Genomic DNA, 20730 nt, shown 5'->3' on the forward strand with positions numbered 1-20730 from the left:
GCCGCGGGGCAAGGCGGTGACCACGGACGGAGCTCCACTGCGCCACCTCGTGGGGCCGCCAGGGCGCGCAGCTTCATCCCTTCAAGCAACAAACGCTCCTTTTATGCTGAAACGGTACCTTTCAAAAACTGAAAGACATTTTAGTGAAAGATTCTGATATTGAGGGTCGCCCACCCACGCACACTGTCTCGAGGACCCTTCCAGCACTCCATGCAAACAGGGGCGACGGCCAGGCCACCCGCCATCGGGGAAAGCCTGCGCGGCACACGGAAGGAACAGCAGGGGAGGAGAGAGCTCAAAGAGGCCACCGCTCCCACGAGAGACCAGACGCCGTGGCTCCCACGACAGCCTCGCAGGACCGCCTCACGAGGAAGGGTGCGGATAACACGGAGCTGCTCCAGCTGACACCATGAAAGCAGAAACGCAGGCCTGGCTGAAAGATAAACTCTCTCAAAGCAGAAGGTAAGTAAGTGGGAAACAGGAAAGGAGACCAGAAGACAGGTCAGCAGGGCAGCAGAGTGAACACAGAAGACACAAAGGGAGAAGCCACAGTGACTCCAGAAGCCCGAGACGGGAGGCCGCGGGGGAAGGGCCGCTGGGGGCACCGCACGTGGACCTCTGAGCCTGAAGACAAACAGGAGGTGCTACAGCCTGGAGAGCAACGCAGCGTCCCACACAGAGGACCCCGAACCAGGGCATCCACCTGTCCCAAAGGCGCGCGGGACACAGGGAGACTATGGGCACCACTGTCCAAATGCTGGTGAGACCAATTTGCAGCCCAGAATCCTGCCAGACTATCCCCAAAGCTTGGGCAGAAGGAAGACCACAGGGGGTCAGATGCTCAGAGGCGCCGGTTCTCAGAAGCCACGGGGCACGTGCTGTCACATAAGGAGGAGGACACAGGGCCAGGAGCGTGGGTCCTGCAAGGAGAGGCGAGGGGAAAAGAGACACGAGGAGGCAGCGAGAGCAGAGGCCAAGTGGAGGGGCCAGAAAGCCCCAGAAGGCCCTCTTCAGGAAGGCGCGATGGACAGAATTCCCGACACACACAAACGCCTGCAGGGCAGCCGAGGGCGCCCCACTGTCCAGGCACAAGGGGAGAGCAGAGCACCGTGCTCTCGGAGAAGGCGGGGCTGGCGAGGAGGGGACGAGGTCAGCAGCCCCTCGGGACACTGGCCTGGCTACAACTGGCCAACCGCAGGAAGATGCTGAAGAGTCCTCCGCAGGGGCCGAGGGGGGACGGGCACCCAGCTGCCCAGCTCCTCAATCTGTGAAAGTCTCCTATCCGTCCAGACGGTTAATCCAACAAGGTGCTCCAATCAAACACAAACACTAAGCTACTGGGACACAGAGCCCGACGGCAGAGGGAGGCTGACCAAGAGCCAAGATGGGGTCCTCCAAGAGGTCCCCAAACCAAAGGATACGCGGGGTGCCTTCCGTCCGGCACACCAGGTAGAGGCAGGCCGCGATCACGTGGGCCATCTTCCGGCCACGGGTCAGGTGCTTGCTCACGGCCATCTTGAAGAAGTTGAAGGCTGTGTCCAGGCAGTGTTGGTTCAGCTGCAGCTGGTTCCCCAGGTGATGGATCTGACGCCTCCCTAGGACACAACATGAAACGTTACCGCGGGTTCCCAACCGTCCGTTAACTGACAACTTTGTTAAAAATAAAAGGGTCACACGACCGCCTCGGCAATTTAAGATGGAAAGTGAAGATCTACCCTTTTCCTTTGACACTTTTAAGTTCACTTTTTGCATGGGTTCCAGTAAAATTTTATGTATGGACACTGGATGCAAACTTCCTATTATTTCCCGTGCTGTGAGACGCTCTCCTCCAGGCTGGAGTGGCATCAGGCCCAGGGGGCAAGCGCCCTTCTCAAGGGCCCTGAGCTCAGAGTGTCTGGAAAGGGCTCTGTGCAGGCCGGCCAGCCTGGTGCCGAACACCATTAAACAACATGGCCAGCAAGTTCCACACACTCAACCTCAAACGCCCCCTCCCCGTGGGTGAGCTCCCCAGGCTCTGCCTCCTGCTCCCACAGCCAGGGGGTGGGTCACGCCCACGCAGCCTTCCCTAAGGCCCCCACGCCAGCCTCGGTGAGGCCACGGACAGCACAGGCAGATTCGGGGAGGGAGGGGCGCAGGCCCTCGCACAGCCAGGATGTCAGCTGACCCGGGCCACAGTCTGCGTCCACACCTCTTAATGAAGCAAGGCCATCTCAGAAGCTATGGGCCAAAAGACAGCAGCAAGAGAGGAAGCAGACGTGCTGCCCACACACCAGCAGGTCATCGTGGGCCATCCCGCACGCGGCAGCGCGTTGCCCTGTGAGCCGGAGCGCCCACAGCTTCCTACGTCTCTGCTCCAGGCCCAGCCCACACCCACCTCCGTGTGCTGTGTTGGTACAGCGAGCAGACAGGTCCCAGCACAGACTCCAGTTCCACCCAGTGTCCTCGGCACCCGAGACCCTCTCTCCTCTGGCGAAGGCCGCCCTACGCTGGGCCAGGGACCTCTGCTTCGCCCACAAAGAGCTAAGAGCCGATTCCGCTGCGCTCTCTGACAAGGACCATGGGCTCAGGGAAGCGAGGGCTGTGTGGTCTCCTCCTCCAGACTCGGCCGCTAACGGTATGGCCCGCACCCCCCACACACGCCAACACTGACCGCCGGCCAAAGGTGGGCACCCAGGGAGCCAGCGCCCCGGGGAGCCGGCCACAGGCACGCAGGCTGGCAGCCCAGGGACGGGCCTGACGACCGTGGCATCAGGCAGTCAGCATGTCCCAGAAGCGTCCCTGCCCTTTGTGGCCCTGCTCCCTCGACCCCCAGCAAAGCTCGCCTGGAGCCCACACAGCTCTGAGGCCTCTGGTCAGCTTGCAGTGACAAGGGATCACACTCGCCGCGCCAGAGCCGAGTCCGGGGAACAGCTGACATACTGACCATCTGGACAGAAAGACAGGGAGGCTGGGCACTGGCTCTCCGTCAGCACTGCATGCTCTCACGCCAGACACACCAGACAGACAAACGCGGTCCACCCCGCAGCCCAGCCAGCTCGGAGGTAAACGGGGCGGCGGATGGGAGACCTGCTAATGCCGGGGGCTCGCTCCCAGCCAGCTCCTCAGTGCGCGTTTGGGAGCTCCTGCAACGGAAGGTGAGAGAGAGGTGCTCCCCAGAGGAGCTCACGGACGCCAGGACCCACCCCACCCCCCACACCATGGGCCAGGGCCCCCCCAGCAGCTTGGGGGGCTTGAAGTTATTGCAGTAAGTTGTAACATCTTTACTGCAGCGTAACTCGCGCACTGGAACATGTGCCCGCTTGAAATGTTCATAGGTTGAGTGGTTTAGTGTGTTCACGGAGTTGTGCAACCGTCACCACACCTTGGTACATTTCCATCACCCAAAAGGAAACCCTGTACCCACTGGCAGTTACTCCCCACCCCCCCAAATGAGTTTTTAATTCACGCAAGTTCAGCAGCACAACTGGCAGACTGAACAAGTCATAGGACGCAGGCATGTGTGCAGCTTTTAAATGCACGAAGATGTTATTAACAAATGCAAACTCATGTAAAACAGACTCCTGATTAGCCAACCACAGCTTCCTCTCCTTGGAATAGTAAATGAATGCAAAAAGGCAACGCACGAGTACATAGGGTGTTCAAATTTTTGACATTTTGTAAAAATAAGGCCCGCTTCTCCCTTCGAGACGGTGGCCAAACAGCATCCTTCCAGGACGGTGGTGACGGCAGAGAGCACGAGAGTGAACACAGAGCAGCATGCGGGCAGGCAAGTGCCCCGGGAACATGTGGAAGGAGGGTCTAACCTGGCCCAGCTCAGGAAGCTAAGCCACGACATCACAGGGCTTCCCCCCGAAGCCTCCCTCGGGCCGGAAGGACCTTCACAGCGCCAGCCAGGCCTGTGCAGCTGGCCTGACTCACGGTGCACTAGCATGCCACACCCGTCCCCACGCAGCGCCACACTAGAAGCCACTCCCATGGTCACATCCAGGGGCACTCAGAAGCCAATGGGTGCCCCAGGTGGGCGACAGATGTAAAGAGTTCAATTTAAGACCCACATTCGTATAAACATGAACTAACAACTGAGAATCTGTAGAAAACGCCAACATGAAAAGGGAGAAACACCAAGCTCCACAAGCAGACTGCTAACAGAAGAGAGCTTGGCAAGCCCCATCATAACCTCAAAATATTAGAAAGATGCCAATTCATAGAAATGTATGAATAGGCCGTAATTAAAAAGACACAGTCCGAGGCTTCCTTGGTGGCACAGCAGTTAAGAATCCGCCTGCCAATGCAGGGGACACGGGTTCGAGCCCTGGTCCAGGAAGATCCCACATGGAGTGGAGCAACTAAGCCTATGTGCCACAACTACTGAGCCTGTGCACTAGGGCCCGCAAGCCACAACTACTGAGCCCATGCACCCCGACTACTGAAGCCCGTGCACCTAGAGCCCGTGCTCCGTAACAAGAGAAGCTACCGCAGTGAGAAGCCCACGCACCGCAACGAAGAATAGCCCCCACTCGCCGCAAATGGAGAAAGTCCAAGTGCAGCAACGAAGACCCAACGCAGCCAAAAATAAGTAAATAAAATAAATTTATAAATAAATAAATAAAAATAAAAAGAGAGCTAGGAGTTGGAGGAAGGGACCCTCCCAGAATGCAGCCCCAAAGGAGAAGGGCAGCTGCCAGGTGACAAACCACAGAGGGAGGCTCACAGCTGATATGGGCAGGCCTCTCCCTCCAGACAGGGAGCAGACTTTTAGGCAAGAAGTATTATTAGAAATAAAGAGGGCATGTGATAAGAACATATGAACACTACAGGAAGAAATAACAATCCTACAGTGTGGAAATTAATAAGGGCAACCTCGCTTAAAACGGAGGCAGGAAGCCCTGAAGGGGGCGCTCCCACACCAGGCCCTCCTTCCCAGCTTGCTTTGCGCTTCTGGGCAGGAAGAAGCTGGTGTGCTGCCCCGGGAAGAGGAAGGAAGATTTTCTCCCGGCCCAGCAACAGCCCAGCCAATAAGAAACCGCCACCATCCTCAACTCTCACTTTCCTCCAATGGAGACTGGAAAACCTTCAAAGCGGTCCCGCCCAACTTCCTCCTTCCCCCGCCCCCCCCACCCATAAAATAAGGCTCCTCTCCATTGTTGCAGGATGCCTGTGGTTTGCCATAGCTTGCGGGTCCCGAACTGCAATTCCCTTGCCTCTCCCGAGTAAACTCATGTTGCTGGTAACATAACTGGCTGTTGTATCTGAAGGTGGGCAACAGTATGTACTTAATAGCTTACCTTCAAAACATACAAAGTAAAACTTGACAGAACTAACAGGAAAGGGACAATGCTACCTGACAGAATTCCGAAGACTAAAATGGTGCGGGGATGAGGGCCTTAGCACAAAAGGCGCTGCTGCAGGAAAGATCTGCTGAGGGCCACTGGGAGCAGCAGGCACGGCTTCAGGGAGAGGCAGGTTATCGCACAGCCACTAAGTTCCTCCCTGCAATCTTCCAGTAACATGTGCACGTCAACATCCCCCTCCCCGGGGAGGTGGACTCAGTTTCCCTCCCGTTTCTGAGTGCGGCTGGACTCAGTGAGTTGCTTCTAAGGGACAGAGGATGGAAAAGAAACACGTGAGACATTTTGTGGAGGACTCTGGCAGTGTTCTAGGCCAACATCACCAGTGCCAAGTCACATGACCTGAGGTAGCCCTGCTATGGGGCAAAGAGAAAGGCGCCATGTCTCTGTGGGATCTCCCCCCAGAATCCACAGCAAACTCAAACTGAGGAACCTTCTATAAAACACCCACCCAGGACTCTTCCCGTGTGTCCAGGTTGGGAGAAACTGTCACAGATGGGAGGAGACTATGGAAGGTGAGGCTACATGCAGCCCGGGGGCCCTGACTGGACCCTGAAGCAGAGAGGGCATGAGTGGGCAGACCGGGACAGGGAGCCAGATGTGCAGCGTCGTCAGCAGCCCTGTGCCACGTGCCACACCTTCTCAGCATGGATCACTGTGCCAAGGTTATGGACCATGTGTGTGTTACCGGGAAAGCTGGGGACCGGAATGCTCAGGGTGCTATATCTGCAACTCTGCTGTAAGTCTGCAGGTCCGACACTATTTTAAATAAAAACTTTTAAAAAACCCACAGAACTAAAAGGAGAAATAGCTGTCTGTAACACAACATGGTAAATCAACTATACTTCGACGACAACAACAACAAAAAAAGAAATAGCTATCTCAAAACTTGGAGGTTACAGCTAGACCAAAGCTTAGAGAAATGTACAGCTTAAATGCAAATATTAGAAAAAGAAAGCCTGAAAAACTGATGAAGTTTCCAACTTAAGAAGCCAAAAAAGAATAATGAACTACACAGAAGATGTGGAAGAAAGAGAATAATAAAGAACAGAACCCAATCAAATAGCAAACAGACAGCAGAAGATCAACAAAGCCAAATTCACTCTTTGAAAAGATTAACACAATTGCTAAACTGACCAATTCCTAGCAAGATCAATGAAGAGAAAAAGGGATAAAGCGTAAATCACTAATGTCAGGGATAAAAGGAGAGCATCACTAAAAATCTAGGAAACACAGTAAAAGCACAAGAGGATATCACGAAAGACCATGACAACAAATCTGAATTTGAATTACTGAAACAGATATTAAATTGAAAAGCACATCTTACCAAAACTGACAAGAAGAAATAGAAAACCTACGTGGTCCCAGTAAAATCCTATTTAAAATTGTTCTGTTAAAGAAATGTATCTGTAATTAAAATCTCCTTACAAGGAAAACTCAAAGCCCAGATGGCTCCGCTAGTAAATTCTTCCACACATTTAAAGAAGAAACAGGCAAATCACACATAGCTCTTACAGAGAACAAAAAAAAGAACAGTGCATCGAGACCCAATGAGATTTATTCCAGAAATGTGGGGTGAGCTTCACATTCACAAAATCAATCAGTGTAATTAATTACAATAAAATTAACAGAAAATATATATAATCGTTTCAATAATACAAAGAAGCATGTGACAAAATGCTAACATCATTCTCAATAACAGAAATACTGACCACTTCCCATCACTGTCAGGAATCAGACAAGAACACCCAACCCCACCATTCTATTCAGCACCTCCCTGGAGAGTGTAGCAACACACAGCAATAAAAATGTAACAAAGCCCTGAAAATAAATGATGACCATAAAGACGGGAAAGGAAGAAGCAATAATGTCTAGTCCCAGACCACATGAGTGTTAAGGAGAGAATTTATAAACTATTAGATTTCATAAGTAAGCGAAACAAATTGATCTATAGATTCAATGCAAATCCCAATCAAAAAACCGGCAGGTTTCCCTGTGGAAACCAACAAGCTGATTCTAACATTTATTTTGAAACGCAAAGGAGCTAGAATAGCCAAGACAATCTCGAAGAACAACAACGAAGCTGGAGAACTCACACCACCACGTTATCACTGGAATGCCCAGTGATCAGGACAATGTAGCACTAGCTCAGGACAGACAGACCAACCGACAGCAGTTACAGAGTGTGTCTGTGGTGTCTTACCAGAGTGTGGAATTGACTCCTCCGTCTACGGTCACTTTATTTATGGCAAATGGACCAATGCAATTGACTAGGAAAGAATGGTCTCTTTGACAAATGGTGTTGTAACTGGATGTCCACAGTGAAAAATGCAAACCTCGAGGGAGCGGATCAAGATGGTGGAGAAGTAGGATGCGGAGCTCACCTCCCATAGATACATCAAAAATACATCTACAGGGGCTTCCCTGGCGGTCCAGTGGTTAAGACTCTGCGCTTCCACGGCAGGGGGCGCGGGTTGGATCCCTGGTCAGGGAACTGAGATCCCACATGCTGCGAGGTGCGGCAAAAAATTTTTAAAAATAAAAAATACATCTACCTGTGGAACTCTCACAGAACATCTACTGAATGCTGGCAAAAGACCTCAGACCACCAAAAGGGCAAGAAAATCTCCACGTAACTGGGTAGGACAAAAAAAAAGGGAAAAAAGAGAGAAGGGAATCAGGACAGGACCTCTGCCCTGGGAGGGAGCTGTGAAAGAGGAAAGCTTTCCACACACGGGAAGTCCCCTCACTGGTGGGGAGATCTGTCAGGACAGAGGGGAGCGCAGAGCAGAGAGAGACCTGCACAGAGGATCGGTGCCGACAGGCTCTCCACAGTCTGAGACGCCCGTCCACTGGGACCGGTGGGGTCCGGGTGCTGAGGCTTGGGCTTTGGAGGTCAGACCCTGGGGAGAGGACCGGGCTTGGCTGCACGAAGACAGCCTGAGGGGGCTGGGGTGTGGTGAGCCACAAATGAGGGAGTCCAGGAAGAAGACTGGGCCTGCCAGAGAGGCAGGGCATCACTGTTGGGGGGCACACAAGGAGAGGAACGGGCCCACCACAGGAGCTTCCTTCTCCATGCTCTCACGCGGCAGGGCACCGCCTGCAAGAGCTCTAGGGGCAGGCGCTAGTCGCTGCTGCCATCTCAGACTTCAGAGGCAGTGCGGGCCAGCACTGCCGAGGGTCCTGTGAGCAGGTGCAGGTCACTGCCTCCACCTTCCTGGAGCATGGGCAGCCCACCACTGCCAAGGGTCCCTCGAGCCGGCGCCAACCACTGCCCTGTCTCCCCAGAGTACGTGCAGCCAGCTGCCTCCACCAGGGACCCATGACCAGAAGCCAACCGCTGCCCTGCCCCCCCGGGAGCATGCGTGTGGGCCATGCACCTGCACGCCCCTCTCAAGGGGATAAAGGCCGGCACATGCTGAAGAAGGAGACAGCAAGCGTCCAAAGCAAGAACAGCCCTCACGCCAAAAACATATGAAACCCACACAAGCTACACAGAGACACGCCGGCATATACACAGCCCTCCGGGACGACAGTAGAGATTTGTTTCTCCTGAACTCACAGAGTAAGAGAAACATAAACAGGGCTTCCCTGGTGGCGCAGTGGTTGAGAGTCCGCCTGCCGATGCAGGGGACACGGGTTCGTGCCCCGGTCCGGGAAGATCCCACATGCCGCGGAGCGGCTGGGCCCGTGAGCCATGGCCGCTGAGCCTGCGCATCTCCGCAACGGGAGAGGCCACAACAGTGAGAGGCCCGCGTACCACAGAAAAAAAAAAAGAGAAACAAAATGAAGAGGCAGAGGAAGCACTCTCACTTAAAAGACCAAGAGAACTCCCCTGAAAGGGCAGTGAAACCTCTTCAGTCTAACAGACACCAGGTTCAAAAAGTCAGTAATGAAAATACTGAAAGAATTAAGAAAGGCTATTGACAGAAATGCAGATTACTGTAAAAAGGAACTAGGACTATAAAGAGGAGCAAAGAAAAATGAGAAAATTCATTTGCTGAGACAAAAGCTGAGCTAAAGGCAGAGAACCAGAATGAATAATGCAGAAGAAAGAATAAGTGACCTGGAGGACAGAATAGTGGAAATTGCCCAATCAAATCAGCAGACAGAAAGCCAAATGAAAAGAATGAAAGCAATATAAGAGACATATGGGATAATATAAAGCAAGCCAATGTACACATAATAGGGATTCCAGAAGGAGAAGAAAGAGAAAAGGGGACCGAGAATGTGTTTGAAGAAACTGTGGCTGAGAAATTCCCAAACCTAAAGCAGGAAACAGACATCCAGATACAGGAAGTATAGAGGGTCCCAAACAAGATGAACCCAGACAGACATACACCAAGAAATACTATAATGAAAATGACAAATGTAGAGATAAAGAGAAGATTCTAAAGGCAGCAAGAGAAAAACAGAGTTATTTACAAGGGAACTCCCGTAAGGCTATCAGCTGATTTCTCTGCAGAAACACTGCAGGCCAGAAGGGAGTGGTAAAATACATTCAAAGTCTTGAAAGAAAAAACTCTGCAACCTACTGTAGAATACTCTACCCAGCAAGATTATCATTTAGAATAGGAAAAATAAAGAATTTCTCAGACAAGCAAAAACGAAAAGAATACAGCAATTACTAAACCTATCCTGAAAGAAATATTGAAAGGTCATCTCTAAATAGAAAAGAAGCAAGAAGATATAGGAAGGAGGAAATCACAATTGGACAGTAAATCACTTAAATTATCCAGTTAACAGATCAAAAAGAAAAAAAAACCTATTTGTGAAAGCAATGATAAACACAAGGAACAACAAAAGGATAAACATGAAGATGTAAAAAGGGACAACAAAGTCATAAAATGTGGGGAAGGACAGTAAGAAAATGCAGATTCTTCTTCTTTTTTTTTGGAATGTGTTTAAGCCTATATGACTATCAATCTAAAGCAAGCAGATATAAGGAGGCATTGACACACTTGAAAAACAGGGCAACCGCAAATCAGAAATATACAACAGATTCACCAAAACCGAAAAGAACACAAGCATGAAAGGAAATCATCAAACCACAAAAAGAAAAACAAAAAGAAAGGAACAAAGAAGAAACAAAGAATCGGCTGCAAAACAAGGTCTGAAATGGCAATAAATATATATGTACCAATAATTACCTTAAATGTCAATAGACTGAATGCTCCAATCAAAAGACACAGAGTGGCAGACTGAAGTTTAAAAAAACAAGAGCCAGGCTTCCCTGGTGGTAGATCAGTGGTTAGGAATCCGCCTGCCAATGCAGGGGACACGGGTTCGAGACCTGGTCCGGGAAGATCGCACATGCCGCGGAGCAACTAAGCCCGTGAGCCACAACTACTGAGCCCATGTGCCACAACTACTGAAGCCCACGCGCCTAGAGCCTGTGCTCCACAGCAAGAGAAGCCACCGAAATGAGAAACTCACACACCGCAACAAAGAGTAGCCCCCGCTCACCACAACTAGAGAAAGCCCACGCGCAGCAACAAAGACCCAACACAGCCAAAAATAAATAAATAATTTTTTTTAAAAAAAAGAGCCTATAACATGCTGCCTACAAGAGACCCACTTTAGGGCAAAGGACACACACAAATTGAAAGTGAGGGAATGGAAAAAGACATTTCGTGCAAACTGAAATGACAAAAAAGTGGGAGTCACACTATTCGTATCAGACAAAATAGACTTTAAAACAAAGGCCATGAGGAAAGATAAAGGATCAATAAAAGAAAAGGATTTTACACTCATCAACATATATGCACCTAATATAGGAGCACCAAATACATAAAACAAATACTAACAGAGATAAAGGCAGACAAGGATAGGAATACAATAATAGTAGAAGACTTTAACATCCTACTCATTCAATGGACAGATCTTCCAGACAGAGAATCAATAAGGCAACAGAGGTCCTAAATAATACAACAGTTAGACTTAATTGATACTTTCAGGACATTACATCCAATAAAAAACCACCAGAATACACATTCTTTTCAAACGTACATGGAACACTCTCTAGGACTGACCACATACTAGGGCGCAAAACTAACCTCAACAAATTTAAAACTACAGGAATTATTTCAAGCATCTTCTCTGACCAAAATGCCAATGAAACTAGACATCAACCCCAGGAAAGAAATGAGAAAAAAAAAAAAAGACTACATGAAGACTAAATAACATGCTACAAATACCTTAAGACAGACAACAATGAAAGCACAACCGTACACAATCTATGGGATACAGCATGAGCAGTTCTTAGAGGGAAGTTCATAGCAATACAGGTCTTCATCAAAAAACAAGAAAAATCTCAAGTAAACAACCTAACCTACCACCTAAAAGAATCAGAAAAAGAAGAACAAACAAAACCTGAAGTCAGCAGAAGGAAGGAAATAATAAAGATCATGGAGGAAATAAATGAGATAGAGATTTTTAAAAATAGGGGAAAAAATCAGGAAAACCAAGAGCTGGTTCTTTGAAAGGGTAAACACAATTGGCAAACCTCTGGCCAGGCTCACCAAGAAGAAATGAGAACCCAGATAAACATAATAAGAAATGAAAAAGGAGAAATCTCACCTGACACCGCAGAAATACAAAACAAAAAATAAGAGAATACTATGAACAACTATACAGCAACAAATTTGACAACCGAGAAGAAATGAACAACTTTCTAGAAACATACTGCCCACCAAAACTGAATCAAGAAGAAATAGATGATTTGAACAGACCAATCACTAGAAGTGAAATAGAATCTGTTAACAAAACAAAACAAAAACCTCCCTACAAACAAGTCCAGGACCAGATGGCTTCACAAGCGAATTCTACCAAACATACAAAGATGAATTCAGACCAGTCCTTCTCAAACTCTTCAAAAAGAATAAAGAGGAGGGAACACTCCCAAAGACATTCTATGAAGCCACCATCACCTTGATACCAAAACCAGACAAAGATACCACCAAAAAAGAAAATGACAGGCCAATATCTCTGATGAACACATATGCAAAAATTCTCAACAAAATATTAGCAAACCGAATCCAATAACACATAAAAAAGATCATACAGGGCGCAGTGATTGAGAGTCTGCCTGCCGATGCAGGGGACACGGGTTCATGCCCCGGTCCGGGAAGATCCCACATGCCACAGAGCGGCTAGGCCTGTGAGCCATGGCCGCTGAGCCTGCGCGTCCGGAGCCTGTGCTCCGCAACGGGAGAGGCCACAACAGTGAGAGGCCCGTGTACTGCAAAAAAAATAAAAATAAAAAAGATCATACACCACAACCAAGTGGGATTTATCCCAAGTTCACAAGGATGGTTCAACATTCGCAAGCCAATCAATGTAATACACCACATTAACAAAAGAAAAGTCCAAAACCACATGGTCATCTCAAATGATGCAGAAAAAGCATTTGACATGATTCAACATCCATTCATGATCAAAACTCTTACCCAAGTGGGAATAGAGGGAACATATCTCAACATAATAAAAGCCATTTATGACAAACCCACAGCCAATATAATACTCAACAGTGAAAAGCTAAAAGCCCTCCTGCTAAAATCTCAAACAAGACAAGGATGCCCACTCTCACCACTTCTATTCAACGTAGTATTGGAAGTCCTAGCCACAGCAATCAGACAAGAAAAAGAAATAAAACGTATCCAAATTGGAAGGGAAGAAGTAAAATTGTCACTACATGCAGATGACAGGATACTATATATAGAAAACCCTAAGGACTCCACACAAAAACTACTAGACCTAATAAATGAATTCAGCAAAGTAGCACAATACAAGACCAACAATCAAAAATTGGCTGCATTTCTTTACACCAACAATGAAATATCAGAAAGGGAATGTAAAAAAAACAATACCTTTTAAAATAACACCAAAAATATATATATATATATATATACACACCTAGGAATAAACCTGATCAAGGAGGTAAAAGACTTATATGCTGAGAACTATAAAGCATTAATAAAGGAAATTAAAGAGGATTCAAAGAAATGGAAAGATATCCCATGCTGTTGGATTGGAAGAATTAATATTGTTAAAATGGCAATACTGTCCAAAGCAACCTACAGATTTAATGTGATCCCTATCAAAATACCCATGACATTTTTCACAGAACAGGAAAAGATAACCCAAAAATTTATATGGAACCATAAAAGACCCAGAATTGCCAAAGCAATCCTGAGGAAAAAAAACACAGCAGGAGGCATAACTCTCCCAGACTTCAGACAATACTGCAAAGCTACAGTAATCAAAATGGTGTGGTATTGGTACAAAAACAGACTTACAGATCAATGGAACACAATAGAGAGCCCAGAAATAAACCCATACACCTACAGTCAATTAATCTTCGACAAAGGAGCAAGAATATAAAATGGGAAAAAGACAGTCTCTTCAGCAAGTGGTGCTGGGAAAGTTGGACAGATGCATGTAAATCAATGAAGTTAGAACACACACTCACACCACACACAAAAATAAACTCAAAATGGCTTAAAGACTTAAACATAAGACATGACAGCATAGGGACTTCCCTGGTGGTGCAGTGGATAAGACTCCATGCTCCCAATGCAGGGGGCCTGGGTTTGATTCCTAGTCAGGGAACTAGATGCCACATGCATGCCACAACTAAGAGTTCGCATGCCACAGCTAAGGAGCCTGCATGCTGCAACCAAGGAGCTGGTGAGCCGCAACTAAGGAGCCGAAGAGCTGCAACTAAGGAGCCCGCCTGCCACAACTAAGACCCGGCACAACCAAATAAATAAATAAATAAAGGACATGACACCGTAAAACTCCTAGAAGAGATCATAGTCAAAACATTCTCTGACATAAATTGTACCACTGTTTTCTTAGGTCAGTCTCCCAAGGCAACAGAAATAAAAACAAAAATAAACAAATGGGACCTAATCTAACTTACAAGCTTTTGCCCAGCAAAGGAAACCAGTGATAAAGAATCTGCCTTCCAATGCAGGGGACTCGGGTAGATCCCTGGTCAGAGAATTAACATCCCACGTGCTGCTGGGCAACTAAGCCCTCACGCCACAACTACTGAACTCGTGTACCTCAACGAGAGAGCCCATGTGCCACAAACTACAGAGCCCATGCACCGCAAACTACAGAGCCCACGCGCCGCAACTAGAGAGAAGTCCAGCACCGCAACAAAGAGCCCAAGCGCCACAAAGAAAGATCCTGCACACCTCAACAAAGATCCTGTGTGCCACAACTAAGACCCAATGCAGCCAAAAATATAAAATAAATGTTAAAAATAAAGAATGTAAAACCGTATTAAAAAAAAAAAAAAAGAACACACACGGCAGCCAAAATTGGAGATGCCAAACGTCCATGGATAGGAAAAGCAGATAAATAAGTTGTGGTATATTCACAAATGAAATTCTACGTGGCAATAAACAAACTGCTGATATACACACACCAAAAGGACATTCTCTGTGATTCTAATTGTCTGAAGCAGAAAACCAAGTAAAACTAATCGACAGTGGGGAGCTTCCTGGGGTACAAGAAACATGCTCAACCATGATCTGAGCCCAGGCCTTAAGTCATACACATTAATCAAGCAGTTCACTTAAGGCTGGTATATTTTACGCACTTTACTATACATACGTTATATCAAGAAAAAGAGACAAAAAGAATAGAATAAGAAGTTTCCCTGAGAAATGCCTCTCATATGAAAGGGTTCATCAAGTCAGTGACCAATGCTCCAGCCTAGAGGCATTTCAGAACTTCAAAGATAGAGAGAAAACCCCAAAAGGTCCAAATTAAGAAAGAAAAAGAGAGTGAGACGGAAACTCAGATTGGACCAAATCCCCTCGCTGGCGCCCAGGATGCCCTTACCATGCTAAATGGGGCGCCCGCTCCAGCCCCTCCCAGGCACCCGGAGGGAAGAGTCCAGGGCTTCTCTCTCACTGAGCTGCACCTCAGTTGGGACCTGAGCACGTTCCCAATAAACCAGAGATGGCCCAAGAGAGGGACCTGTGCGGGCACCACGCCTCCAGGGAGGGAGGGGGGCCAGGAGGCGCAGACCCCCGCATGAACGGAATCACAATCCAAGCCGTCTATTCCTCTCCCAACTCTCGTTTTCTAAGAAAGGCACCCAAAACCTAACACAAAGAGTAACAGTTGAAGTAAAATCCATAGATTTCAACCCAACCCAACAGACTGGGGGCAGGTGGTGGGAAGTGAAAAGACAGGAGTCTTCCCCGGGGGAGGACAACAGGTCAGCTCCGGTCCGGTCCGGAGAAAAGAGGCGCCTTGTGGAGAGACGGCACCCCTCGGTCCCTGCAGCTCCCACCCAGACAGAGACAGGACGATAACACCGGGGGAGGCAGCCGAAGACAGGAGGGTACACCTGCCACGGTAGGCGGAGGGAGGGCCAGCCCCTCCTCAGAGGCCAGGCCGCTGGCCACTGGCCCCAGGCAGGAGCCCCGGGAAAGGTGTGAGGAGGACGACAGAGTAGGCTGCCCCCCAGGCTCTGGGCCTCCCCAAACAGCTGAGTGGGCTCCACCTCGGCCTCAGACCTCACCGAGCCCGTTCCGAGGAGTCCGCGAGTTCTGCTTTGATTTTGTACTTAAACCAAGGGCTATTTGAAGTTTTTTTTTTAATTAGGTGGGTTATTTCTCTTTCTTTATTGCTAGTTTCCAGTTTTACTTCCGTGAATATGAATGCTGCTCTTTACAACTACAACTGATTTGAGTCTGATGTACCACCTATTCTAGGTTTTTGGAAATATATACGTTCTTTTTTTTTTTTTCCTTATAAATTTATTTATTTATGGCCGTGTTGGGTCTTCGTTGCTGCGTGCAGGCTTTCTCTAGTTGCGGCGAGCGGGGGCTGCTCTTCGTTGTGGTGCGCAGGCTTCTCATTGCGGTGGCATCTCTTGTTGCGGAGCACGGGCTCTAGGCACGTGGGTTTCAGTAGTTGTGGCACATGGGCTCAGCAGTTGTGGCTCGCAGGCTCTAGAGCTCAGGCTCAGCAGCTGTGGTGCATGGGCTTAGCTGCTCCGCAGCATGTGGGATATTCCCAGACCAGGGCTCGAACCCGTGCCCCCTGAATTGGCAGGTGGATTTTTTTTTTTTTTTTTGCTGTACGCGGGCCTCTCACTGTTGTGGCCTCTCCCGTTGCGGAGCACAGGCTCCGGACGCGCAGGCTCAGCGGCCACGGCTCACGGGCCCAGCCACTCCGCAGCATGTGGGATCTTCCCGGATCGGCGCACGAACCCGTGTCCCCTGCATTGGCAGGTGGACTCTCAACCACTGCGCCACCAGGGAAGCCCGGCAGGCGGATTCTTAACCACTGTGCCACCAGGGAAGTCTGGAAATAGATACATTCTCTATAGGGGATAAACTTCTTCATGTGCAGAAGATCTTAAAGTCAGCCACAGAGAAAAAGAAACATTATGTGATAGCACCAGCTAGAAGAAAGCAGGTGGAACTAGGCCAGTACAAGTGGGATTGAAGGCCAGAGCACTACTTTAGCAACGGAGACTCAGGCTACCAGCCAGGAATAATCGTGAATTTGTGTTCACTAAGGAGTTCCCTGGTGGTCTAATGGTTAGGGTTACAGGCTTTCACCACCGTGGCCTGGGTTCAATCCCTGGTTTAGGAACTGAGATCCTGCAAGCTGCACAGCACGGCCTAAATAAATAAGTTTGTATGCGCTAAACTTCTATACACATAGTCTTAAAACAGGCAAAACAAAAGACCAACAAAACTATGGGTAGAAATGGACAAACCCACAATCATCATGGAGATCTTAACATGCCCTTTCAGTGACAGACAGACAGACAAGCGGAACCAAAATCAGTGAGCACTGGGAGGAAATCTGACCCAAGTGACATGTACAGAACACCCCACTTTTTGCAGAAAAAGATTTTCAAGTGCCCAAACTGATTGTAATTGACCATATGTTGGGCCACAACGCAAGCGCCAAATCATTTCAAAAGACTGAAATCCAACAGAGTATGAGCTCTAAACACAGAAGATTCAAGCTGGAAGAGCCAACAACACTAATAAACCCATGGGGTCAAAGGAAAAAGCTCAATGGAAAATTTAAAACATTTTGATGCGAGTCATAATTAGAAGCCCACCACCTGCCCTCACGGTAGTCAGCCAACGCGGATGTCAACCCTACTGGACGGGGGAGTTGCGGCCGAGTCTATGCTGGCCACCCCCATCCACAGCAGCTACAGGAGGCGGGTCCTCGAGAGCCAAGGAGAAGGTGACCAGCATATAGGCAAGGATGCTGGACCTCACCAAGCCCATCTTCCCAGCGTGCAAGTGAAGATCGCGGAGCTTAGGGACACACCCAAGACGGAGGCACTCTTATGTGCCATAACATTCCTGACAGCGTCCTCACAGAGTGTCTGAGAGGTCCCAGCAGAAGGTGTCCTTGCCTGAGCTGACCACAGCCAACATCACACTTAATGGTGAGAGACTGGACACTTCTCCTGAAATCAGGAATAAGACACCTGGATTCACCGTGGTGCTGGAGGTTCTAGCCAAGGCTGTCAGGGAAGAAAATTAAAAGGTGTCTAGGGCTTCCCTGGTGGCGCAGTGGTTGAGAGTCCACCTGCCGATGCAGGGGACGTGGGTTCGTGCCCCGGTCTGGGAGGATCCCACATGCTGCGGAGCGGCTGGGCCCGTGATCCATGGCCGCTGAGCCTGCGCGTCCGGAGCCTGTGCTCCGCAACGGGAGAGGCCACAGCAGTGAGAGGCCCGCGTACCGCAAAAAAAAAAAAAAAAGGTGTCTAGATTGGAAAGTATAGCAAAGCTATATCTATTTTCAGATGTCGTGATCTTATATATAGAAAATTCTCAGGAATCCGCTAAAAAAGCTATTATAATACGTGGGTTTTTCAAGGGCTGCAGGATTCAAGATCAATATACGAATACCTCTCATATTTCTATACACTGGCAGCAAACAACCAAAAAATGAAATTTAAAGAGCAAGTCAATTTACAATAGTCAAAAAGAATAAAATATTTAGGAATAAATTTAGCAAAGAAATGTACAACTTATACTCTGAAAACCATAAAAATTGTTGAAACAAATTATGGAAGACCTAAATCAATGGAAAGACATTCCACGTTCAGGTCTCAGAAGACTTCATCTTGTTAAGACAGCAATACTCCCCGAATTGGTCTACAGAGTCAATGTAAATCCCTATCAGAATCCCAGTTGGCTGCTTTGCAGAAACTGACAAACTGAACCTAAAATTCATATGTAAATTCAAGGGACTCAGAATAGTCAACAAAACAATGTTAAAAATGAAGAACAAATTGGGAGGACTCACACTTCCTGATTTCAAAACTTGCTACAAAGATGCAATAACCAAAACTGTGTGATACTAGCAAAAGGACAGACACAGACCAATGGAACAGAGGGGAGAATCCAAACCCTCACGTTTACGGTCACTGACTTTTGACAAGGGTGCCAACTGAATATAGTCTGTTCGGCAAATGATGCTGAGAAAGCTGGATATCCACATGCAAAAGAGTGAAGTAGGGCCCGTACCTTACACTAGACACAAAAACTAACTCAGAGTGGATCAAAACCTCAACCTAAGAGCTAAAACCACAACACTCAGAAGGAAACATAAGCATAAATCTTTGTGATTTGGATTGAATCAGGCAACCTTTCTTACGACACAAAAAGCACAGGCAACAAAGGAGTAAATAAACCACACATCATCAAAATTGAAAACCTTTGTGCTTCAAAGCATACCACCAAGAGAGTGAAAAAACCCACAGAATGGGTGAAAATTTTCTGCAAATCATATAACTTATAAGAGAGACTTGTATCTAAAACACATAAAGAATTTTTACAATTCAATAAGAAGACAAATAACCCAATTAAAAACAGGCCAAGGTTTTTTTTTTTTTTTAGCGGCACTTGGGCCTCTCACTGTTGTGGCCTCTCCCGTTGCGGAGCACAGGCTCCGGACGCGCAGGCTCGGCGGCCGTGGCTCACGGGCCCAGCCGCTCCGCGGCATGTGGGATCTTCCCGGACCGGGGCACGAACCCGTGTCCCCTGCATTGGCAGGCGGACTCTCAACCACTGCACCACCAGGGAAGCCCCCAGGCCAAGGTTTGAACAGACATTTCTCCAATCTGTTGCGGACTGGGATGGTTACAAAATACAACAAAAATGGCACCACACATCAAACTGCTATAAATTTGTTTTTCCTGTGCTTATCGCGACTGAAACTGTAACAAACAGGTGTGGGCCCGTTAGGGTCCAGAGACCTCAGAGTAGCCCTGGCAGAGAGCCCCTGCAGGAGGCCCAGGGCACTGCAGGGCACCCAGGCAGGGTCCTGACGACCCGGGGAGGGGACTCCGCCAACAAGTCCTCCCAGAAGTGGGGCCTGCACTGGCTTGGTGACAAGGATGGGGGGGTCACGGCAGGCTGTCACTCTTATCCTTCGTCCCACATCCCTGTCCCGCCTCAGGAGCCCACCCTCTTCCAGCAGCACCCACGGCGGGAAATACCGTTCTGCAGGGTCTGTGCTCTTGACTCCTTTCCCAGGTTCACGTGGAAGCCGCCGCCCAGGGTTGGGGTTTTGCCAGCACCTAGAGACACAAATCAGACTCATGAGCCGACGCTGGGCAGAGATCGGTGTCAACAGCCCTTTCGTGCATCAGCGTCTCTGGAGCAAGATTCAGAGCAGCAGGCAGCAGCGAGCATCTCACCACACCACTCACACCTCTGCCCTGCTAACAGGGTCGTGGCCTTGACCTGGAGCCAAGGGCGTGGACCATGCCCATCTGCATCCTCTAACCATGTCCCAGAAGAGACTGTCACACAGCTCTCCAAACTACGGCCCAGGCCTGGCCCGGCCCAGCCCAGCCCCTCACCTTGGCCCTCTGCGGGCCCTGGGCCAGCCAATTCACATTTATTATCGCAGCAACCTAGGAAGCCCTGGAACCCAACGTGTAGCTATAGCTGCACCTACAGGCGCTCTGTTTTGAACCTCCCACCAACTGCAAGCCTCCCCAGGACGTCTCACGTGCTCCACTCTGCAGGGCTTCAGGGCGGGGACTTCTGCCCTGATACCCCGTGAAGACAGCCAGGTGGACATCCAGATTGTTCACCAGACTTACAAACCCCAGCGCTGAAGCGCGATCTTCAAAGGAGCGCCACGCCTAAGTGAGGGGCGCAGGCGGCCAGGCACAGGCGGGGGAGCGGGGAAGCGCTGCGCATCCCACAGGCCAGTGTGCCTGTTACAAAGTACAGAGCAAAGGATTAGAGGCTCCTGAAGTTAGGGAACACGACCTCACACTGTTAGCCACGTGGGGGAGGTAAGGGTGCAGGGCCTGCTGGAGGATGAAATGGAAACTCAGAAGTGACAGGGATCTGGGAAGCCA

The 20730-nt window shown here is 48.9% G+C and overlaps 1 protein-coding gene across 1 annotated transcript in view; it reads right to left on the bottom strand.

Moving 5' to 3' along the window:
• The window catches only part of BRF1 (BRF1 general transcription factor IIIB subunit), a 69923-nt gene that overhangs the window by 41828 nt on the left and 7365 nt on the right, over nucleotides 1-20730 (bottom strand). The window contains exons 2-3 of the mRNA XM_024758075.1: nucleotides 19855-19935; nucleotides 1422-1595 (exon numbers count right to left, since the gene is read on the bottom strand). Of these exons, the coding sequence (XP_024613843.1) occupies nucleotides 1422-1515 (94 nt within the window). The 5' untranslated portion in view covers nucleotides 1516-1595; nucleotides 19855-19935. The remainder of the gene's footprint in view (nucleotides 1-1421; nucleotides 1596-19854; nucleotides 19936-20730) is intronic.

Source organism: Neophocaena asiaeorientalis, unplaced genomic scaffold (assembly GCF_003031525.2).
Source record: "Neophocaena asiaeorientalis asiaeorientalis breed wild unplaced genomic scaffold, Neophocaena_asiaeorientalis_V1.1 scaffold476, whole genome shotgun sequence".
Lineage (NCBI taxonomy): Eukaryota > Metazoa > Chordata > Mammalia > Artiodactyla > Phocoenidae > Neophocaena > Neophocaena asiaeorientalis.